The sequence below is a fragment of the Erythrolamprus reginae genome, chromosome 1 (assembly GCF_031021105.1).
Source record: "Erythrolamprus reginae isolate rEryReg1 chromosome 1, rEryReg1.hap1, whole genome shotgun sequence".
Taxonomy (NCBI): domain Eukaryota; kingdom Metazoa; phylum Chordata; class Lepidosauria; order Squamata; family Dipsadidae; genus Erythrolamprus; species Erythrolamprus reginae.
In genome coordinates this window covers 323004539-323013382 of record NC_091950.1, presented here as the reverse complement: position 1 = coordinate 323013382, position 8844 = coordinate 323004539, and the positions used below count along the sequence as shown (strand labels likewise).

At 38.9% G+C, this 8844-nt stretch overlaps 1 protein-coding gene across 2 annotated transcripts; it reads left to right on the top strand.

The window, feature by feature from the left end:
- FBXO5 (F-box protein 5) lies at window positions 1-8279 on the top strand. Of its 2 annotated transcripts, none has more exons than XM_070733723.1 (5): window positions 1-1534; window positions 3215-3888; window positions 5176-5266; window positions 6055-6240; window positions 7436-8279. In XM_070733723.1, the coding sequence occupies exons 2-5, from the start codon at window positions 3248-3250 to the stop codon at window positions 7685-7687; spliced, it is 1170 nt and encodes a 389-aa protein (XP_070589824.1). In that variant the 5' UTR covers window positions 1-1534; window positions 3215-3247; the 3' UTR covers window positions 7688-8279. The 2 variants fall into 2 exon arrangements, with proteins under 2 accessions (XP_070589824.1, XP_070589823.1); XM_070733722.1 differs by having other exon boundaries at window positions 324-640.
- Window positions 8280-8844: the final 565 nt, after the last annotated feature.

Here is an 8844-nt window from a genome sequence, read left to right as displayed (position 1 = left end):
ACACGCACACTTCGCGCCCTGTAACCACATCCTGTCCCCGCGCTCGTCGTCTCAAGCAGGCAGGAACCCGGGGGATGGGCGCGAGACGCCCAAAGGGCCACGTCCAATAGAACGTCCCTGAACAAGGGAGAGCGCGCGAGCCCTGCCGCACTCTGGGCAGGCGCCGCAGCATCTCCCGCGCTCTGGCAATGCCTTAGTCAAACTCCCCCCTCAAGCCCGCAAAAGAGGGCGGGAGCGCGCGCTTAGCCGGCCTCTCTTTCTCCAACCTTTCCCCGCGCGCGCGCTCAAAGTCTTTTTAAATCCCTTGGCTGGAGCTGAAAGCTGGCGGGCAGAAATGGGAGGGGGGGGGAGGGAAGAGTCCCTTTCAACGGCAAGGCACACCTCGCGAATCGGCATTGGCCGCCGCCACTGGCTTCTCATTGATTGGCTACCCGGCTGGCTTAGAGCTCCTCCTAATTGGCTCTTCGGTTTTGGATACCAGATTTAAACCTTTTAAAAAGTGCCCGGAAAAAAAGATTTCACTCAGAGCAGACGGAGCCTGGTCAGTCAACACCCAGAGACTGACTTGGGGGAGGGGGGAAAAAAGAAAGCGCGAAAGGAAGCACCGCTTTTTGCCTGCTAAGAAAACCAGCCGCTTCAGGTACCGGGGCATGTTTAATTAGGAGGCTTATTTTGCAGGAGGATCGTGGTTCTGTTCATGATTCGACCATAAGCGGATTGCTGATAAAACGAGGCTCGGATGAATGGGCTGGCCCATAAGGGGGTACTCAGCTCTGTGATGGGGGGAGGAGAAGGAATATGGGGCTGCAATACTGCAAAGCCGACCCCCAATTGCCATGGATTGAGAAATTGACGCGGGCAAAAAGTCCCGCCAGCGGAAAAAGCCCATCGGCTTCTTCCCGCGTCTTGGCCGCGGGTGCCCGCAGGAAAATCTGCATCGTTCCCCAGCATGTTCTTAATCTACTGTACGAATAAAAAAATATTCTGGGGGTTGGGAAAGGACGATCATTCCCCCCACACCAAATCCTCAAGTTGGCTTCGCCCTCCCACAAAAATGCAGCCTTGGGGTATGGGGAGAAGCGTGGCCCTTTACTAATGGAGGTAGGAAATGTTCGATCGCGCTGGGGGACGTTTATCTCCCCACCCCACCCCATTTCTTTTTCTTAGAGGCCGCCTCGCAGTTAAAGCGCGCCCGGCGGACTCCATTTCCAAAAGCGCGGGGCGAGTTTGAGAAGCTCCCTCGCTTTTTGCTGGAGCGCGCCAGTAAGTCAGATTAGATGGCAAGGGGGCAGTTGGCGTGGCTTCTGAGGCCCCTGAGCTTCCCCCACCCCCGACCTTGAATTAGCACCAAAAGAAACGGCGGGGAAAGCTCCATTTTTGAAAGGTTTTGAGAAAAGAAAATTTAGCCAGGGGCAGAACTCTCCCGCCCTCCCGCTTGTCCTCTGTCTGCCTTTATTAAAGGGATCTTTTCTGTCAAGTTGGCAGCTTTAAAATTTTGGGAGGAAAGAAAAATGATCTGGAGTAATCCCACCAGGTGAGGCAAAAAAAGGGTTGGTTTGTGGCCTCTGACATATGTATGAATACGTGGTCTATACTAGTCTCCATTTTCCTTATCAGCAAAAAAAATGTTATAAACATACAGACACATATATATTTATTTATGTATTTATTTATGTATGTATGTGTGTATATATATAAAGTCCAATTCATAAATATGTGTGTGTGTGTGTGTGTGTGTGTGTGTGTGTATATAAAGAGAAGAAGGGGAAATCACAAATAGGCAGAAATTTATATTTGCTGTGATGGTTTACTTTGGAATGGGCCATGTTCAGGCCTTTTGTCATTAACCTGAACCCTGAGTCTCATGAGGCTACATAAACTAAAAACTTAAGCATTGGATTTGGCTACATGCATAGCCTATGTGTCTGTAATCAGTTCTAAAATGTGCTATCCTTCCCTGTTCCCTTACCAATAATAATAATAAAATAATACCTTTGGTAATCCCTTACCAATAATAATAAAATAATACCTTTGAAACTACCTTTATGGCCCTCCAGGTTTTTTTAAAACTCCTTGAGTTAAAAAAAAGTTGAAATTTAAGTATTCTCATCCAAGCTGATTAAAAAGTATACGTAGTACATTTTTCACCCCAAGCACATGTCTTTAAATATCTCTTGCCATGCAGCAGTTGTGCAATTCAGCCGGTTTCAAAAATGATTCTGAAACTGCATCTGAAGGCAATATAACTAGGTTAGCACTAGATAGCATAACCTGGGTGGTGGCTTCATTGTACCATCTATAAATAATAGGCTTCAATTGATCCTTTTTCAAATGATATGATATCCTAAATGTGTATAACCTATTAAATACTTCTGGAACAACTTCCATTAGTAAATTGGGGTAAGGTCATTTTCCCTCCCTTTATTCATCCATTGTGTAACCTCCACATCTACACAACTCTAGGAACAGAAGGGAGAGAAAATTATGTGAATGGGAGTTATTCATGCCCAATCCAGCTTTATGAAAAAAGATATCTAGATTGCATTGCTAGCTTGTTTGAAAAAAGTTCTTACTTTGTATTTTGGGGTAAAAGAAAATTGTCTACTTACCTTTACAGCACAAGAACAGTTGGAAAATGTGTTCTGATTAAAAAAGTAGATCAAAAACTATTCAATCTTGCCCATACAGGAAAACCACTATTACAGAGTCTGAAAAATGGCTGACCAAATTCAGAGTCCTTAAGCAGATGTGATTTGCTAACATCTTGCCAATGCAGGAAAACCACTGCTACAGAATGTTCAGGAAAACTCACAATCCTTAAGATTTATTAACTACTTAATAAGTTATTGTATACCAACAATGTGTGTCTTAAGTTCCTCTAATCAATTTTGTGATAAATATACCATATTTATTGCCATCTTTAATTTGAGTTCTGTTGAATTGGTCTGTATGGAAATTTTATTGAGTTACTGTATATGCAGAATAAAACAGTGTTTTCTTGTTTTGTCTGAAGTCTTGCCACTTGTATTAACCCTTTTTATAGAATGCCACATTTCCACAGTGCTTTTAGAGCTATTTACAATTATCAACAAAATTATCAAGAATTATCATAAAGTTGTTGATTTTGTTTTTTAAAAAACTGTCCTTTACTTTCAACCATTCTCTAGTTTACAATGCTTTGGACTAATACAATATATATATTTCTTAATTTCAGGGAACATTTGAAAAGCTACCATAACCACTGAAAATGAAACGTGATTTTAATTATACCCATGTTTACTGTGGATCTTCACCATTAAAACTAACTGGAAAAGAAGCAACACCAAAAGAGCCTTGCTTTGAGACTTACAGTGAAAAATACAAAGGCTCTACCCAAGAAAAACTATTCTATGGTGACCTGAATCATGCAAGTCCCAATAATTTTAACCTCAAAAGTGAAGGAAAACCTATGCATAACAAAGAAAACAAAAAAGTATCATGGGGGCATATTGAGACCGCCAATGAAATTGATAATGAAAATGAAGACAGTGGATATTCATCTTTGCTGGGTATTCAGCACAAACCCATTGATGATGACGACAGCGTACTGTTAGCAGGGAATATCAACAATTTACCAAATCATCCTTTCAGTCCAAGAAAGAATTTACTACCAGTCCTCCATTTTGAAGAGCTTGTCTGCTCAACTTTGAAAAAAACTAGCAAACGGAATCCAAAGTCATGGGCTCTTGTCTTAGATAAAGTGGCTTCAAGGAAAATGGACTTTGTGAATCTGATTGGCAAAAAAATGGGATTAGATAAGATAGATATTCTTGGAGAATTATTTCATAGGAAATTCAGACACCTTTTAGCAAACATCTTAATACATCTTAACTATACAGACCTAATAAAGTAAGTTCACAATGTTGTGTTTTCCCTTGGCAAAATAAATATAAATATGTTTCCCTGGGCAAAATGCTAGTTTTCATTATGTGAAAATATTTCACAAGGAGACTAAAGCTATATTCAAAAACGTATTTCACAAATAGAACAAGATTTGCATATACTTTACAGCATGGGCTGTATGTTCATATAAAATAACCATGGAGGCCATTTTTTTCCTAGTTATAGCATTGAGTACATACAAAGTTCTGAAGAGAATTCTGACCTTTTCAAATGTACTAGGATAGTGATGGCGAACCTTTTTTTTCTTGAGTGCCGAAAGAGCGTGCATGCGCTCTATCACGCGTGTGCAAGTGCCCACACCCATAATTCAATGCCTGGAGAGGGCGAAAAAAGCTTCCCTTGCACCCCAGAGGCCTTCTGGTGGGCCAAGTGGGCTCGTGTTTCATCCTTCCCAAGCTCCAAAGGCTTCCCTTGAGGCAGAGGAGGGTGAAAACGCCCTCCCCCACCCCCCTGGAGGCTCTCTGGAAGCCAAAAACACCCTCCCAGAGCTTCTGCGAGCCAAAAGTCAGCTAGCCAGCACACACATGCATGTTGGAGCTGAGCTAGGGCAGATACGGCTCCGGGTACCAGCTGTGGTCATTGTTAGTGCAAAAGAAAATGTATTCCTAAAGGTTAAAGCAATGCAATTTTTAGAATCATTTTTCTTTTCTCTCTTTAATGAAATGGAGATCTTTTCAAAAAAAAAGGGTAGGATTTTTTTCCCGTGTCTGCATTGCTCTACTGTCAAACACAAGGCCCAATCTGGCCCACGAAGTACTTAGATCTGGCCCACAGAGGCATTCTGGAAACAGTGAAGGATCTGCCTGTGCATCTGCCATTGAAAACTGAGCTCAGAAGCGCTGAATAGCCATTCCGAACTCTGCTTTTGCTGGTAGAGAGTTGCAGTAGGCATGACAGCCAAAAATGGGGCTTGGGATCCCGTTTTTACTGGCAGAACGCTTGGGCCACCACAGGCACTCCCAGCAGTGATGTTGGGCTGGCCACTCCCATCCCGGCCTCCAAAAGTTCAAAAGCAATCCTGATGCGGCCCTCAGTGAAATCGAGTTTGACATCTCTGCTCTAGTTGATACTTTTCTATATCTTTAAGGAGAGAAGTCGACTAAAAGCAGTAAAAATGACAGTTTTTTTAAAAAAACATTTGTATTATATGTGTATTTAAAGTTTCTATGGTGTTTGTTAATTAATAATTGGAATACTTTCTGATTTTAACTATGGCTTTTCATTCCACAACAGCATGGCTAAAGTTAGCATTACTTGGAAGAAAATTCTCCTTAGTGACAAGTGGGCTTTCCAGATGTATAGCAAAGCACTAAAACTCAGTTTGGTAAGTCTAGTGCTTCTTCTCTATCTTTACCATAGAGACCTGAATTTTTATAAGCTGAATCCCCTGTAAACTATATAGCAGGATTGAGGAGTTTAAACATGCAGTTTTTGTTTGTAAACATAGAAGTGGTTCAAAGAACGGTATGCCACAAACATTTAATTTTTGTACATAAATATTTTTTTAAATGTAAAAATAATGCGCAAGAAAATAAAATTGTCAAAACAACCATCAGGGAGATCTTTCTGGAGAATTGCTTTCTCCAAACATTACTCTGAAGCTGTTATGAGCAGACAATGTATGTAACAAGTGGTCCCAAACTGACTGATTAGATAGAGGTTGAGTGACTGGCTTTGGGTAAAAAGGCTAAAATAAGAAACCACTTTAATTTCTATGACATAAGTTATTTTTCTGACAAACGCGTCTTCGGAGAGGGGCAGTATAGAAATCAAATAAATGAATAAACAGAAAACAGACTTCTCCTGAGTGAATCAAGCTGGGGATTGTTTTCTGGATTGTTATGTGTGTTGGGCCTGTTCTTTGGGCATTATATGAATTTCGTTGTATGGGTATACTATATATACACGTGCAATGAAAATAATAAAGTAATTAATTAAAGTAAGGGGGGAATTAGTTAAATTTTCAATTCCCCAGTCATTTCTGAAAGGCCTATTTACTGTACAATGTATGGAGAGATGAAAACGTGTTATGTGCAAGCATAGTAATGAATTGTTATATTTTCCAACAAGCAAATCATTTTATTGTTTGTTAACATTTTATTTTCTCCTCAGAATAGCAACACAGTAGCTGTCAAACAGTCTGATACAAGAGAGTATGCTCTCCATCGTGAACCATTAATGTATATTCAGAAAATAGCAGCTACACAAATCAACTTTTCTAAAAAAACATCCCGAATGAAAGCAAACAGTCAGAGTAATCAGACCCCTTCTTTCAGCCGGCATTCACAATTTTCTGAGGTAATTATAAATTTTTTAATCTTGATTTAATATACTGAAAGTACTGGAAACCTGTTATTAAGATTGTTAGACTTAGCTGCAGAATCTTTTGGAGCATAAGCAAACAAAGACAGGAGAAAAAATTGACTATGTCTCTGGGCAACCTCATAGCAACGAGTTTTAGTATGACAAAGTTTGAGAACCTTTGATATCCACAGATTAATGTGTAATAATGAAAAGTGATGAACTTAGTTTGAATGATTCAATCAAATCATTAGCAACCTGGGCAAGAAGTTGCACCAATTGTTATTTTTAATATTTTTTTAAAAATGTAAATTGCCAGGGTCCCTGGGAGTTGGGAAGCATATACATATACATTAAATAATTATATTCTACCACAGTAAATTATTGGTACAATACTCCATTTTGAGGAACTAGTGGGCATTTGCAAATAAGATGGTAATTTTTTAAAAAAATCATTTCCTAACCAATAGCAATATCATTTAGACTTATATATCACTTTATAGCATTCTCTGGGCAGTTAGAAACATTATTTGCATATTGCTCCCAACAATCTGAGTCCCCATTTTACCGACCTTGAAAGGATGGAAAGGTGAGTCAATCTTGACTTCTATCAGGAATAAAGTCAGAATGCGGGCAGAGTTTTGCCTGCAGAACTGCATTTTAACTTCTGTACTTCCAGGGCTCAATGAAGTATTGATCACTGCAGTATTTGAAGCCAAATTTCATGTGCCCAACAACAAAAGCTTTCAGTATGAAACTGATTGTGCTCTAGTCAGTTTGAAGCTACTGTGCCAGGCTAGAGACTTCTCATCAATTAATTTAAGCTCACGGAACTAAGCTTATAGGCTTAAAATTAGGACTTTTAAAGAAAATGCTATGTTATTGAGAAAAGCAACTCAGAAAGCTATACCCTTTTTATGAAATCTATCATAATGGGAAATAAATCAGGCACAAGGTATTGTATTAAAAAACCTCATCTGTATGAGATGGTAACAGCATTTCCTTTTCTCAATCACATGTTTAGGAATTTTACCTATTGAAAAAAACACAAACAGGTTGGTCACTAAACAAGTACGGAGTATATTGTGAAATTACTTTCTAAACCTGTTCCATATGGTTATTCCAGGAAAGTGGTTTAAAAAAACTTCAAAAGTACATTCTGGATTATATTGTTTTTGTTTTGCTTTTTTAGGTTGCAAAGACTTTGAAAAATACTGACAGTTTGAAAGTTTGCCATCGCTGTGGTTCCCCTGCAAAATACGATTCCCATCTGCAAAGGGCCACGTGTGTCCGAGAAGGCTGTGGTTTTGACTTTTGCACAAAGTGCTTGTGCAGCTACCATAGTGCCAAGGATTGCCTCACTGGGAACCCTGTAAAAATGTCTTTCAGACTAGGACCTCCTCCTTGTAGCAAAAAAAGCAAACACAATTTACGGAGGCTATAATTTCCCTGACATAAATTTGAGCTAGAGTATCGTATTTTGATTTTAAGTTCTGAAGAGGAGTGAATGTGAAAGTTGTGGTTAAAAAATGCAGAGGTTTTTTTTATCAAAAAATCTATTTTAAAGAATTTTTTCAGATGTCTTCCTCTCCCCCTTTTAGAAGAATGTTTAGAATTTTTAAACTAGTTTTACATGGGAATTGTACATGGCAACCTTGACTTAACAAATAGACTGACTGGATTTTTATTAAGTTGGGGGTAGTAACATTTATTTTAAAGTTTCTTGTTATATGGCCTCCAACGTCAGGCCTTTTTAAAAAGCTTTTCAGAGTTTTTACAGTACCACCTATAATAAGCAAATAATATTTAATGTACTTACTATGCCATGTTTTTATTAAATGAACATCTGATTCAATCATTAATTATATGAGACCTTTTTATAGATACCCTTGTTCTGATAGCTGCTGAAAGTTCATGTTGTCCTGTCCTATTTCATCTCCATTACTAGGTAAAGATGCCTAGAAATGTGTATATTTGTAAATACTTAAATATGTGTCTGTCAATGGAAAAAATAAAAATTATCTTTATTAATAAAATCATCTCTGCTATTTTGAATGTTATAGCTTTTAAAGATTAATGATGCTTCCATGGTAGCCAACTAATCACTTCAATTCAATGTTCATTAGTTTTCCCATTGACATACCTAGGTTGTACATGAGTTCATGCATTTGGAAGCTATTGTTTAGCATGAGCACAAACTTGTGCATGAGGGTGTGCCCAGATTTTTTTTTCTAATTACCATGTTTTTCAGATTAATGCACCAAGAATTTGAAGAGGTAAGTAAGGGAAAAAAGTTTTTGTCCTCCCTGCCCCCCAGGCCTCCCAAACTCTCTGTACACCCCATTTTTGCAAACAAATGCATATCATATTTAGGGCAGGACAATGTATTATTCCCCTTTGCCCCGAGATCTCATCTATTCCATTGTGCCCTTTATTTTACAGAACAACACAACATTTACCGTAATAGCTACAAAAAGCAACCAGAAACCCTCTTTTTAAATTTTTTTATTCCAAAGCTTAAAAAATACATGGCTGGTAGTTCATACTGACAAACTACTACTTTACTATCCAATATGTAGATTAAAAACTGGCCAAGGGGAA

Bases quoted from the DNA above. Each gene is read 5' to 3' on its own strand.
- FBXO5 (XM_070733723.1), top strand. From the start codon at position 3,248: ATGAAACGTGATTTTAATTATACCCATGTTTACTGTGGATCTTCACCA. The intron at 3,889-5,175 runs GTAAGTTCACAA...ATTCCACAACAG, and splicing joins AACTATACAGACCTAATAAA to CATGGCTAAAGTTAGCATTA. The intron at 6,241-7,435 runs GTAATTATAAAT...TTGCTTTTTTAG, and splicing joins GGCATTCACAATTTTCTGAG to GTTGCAAAGACTTTGAAAAA.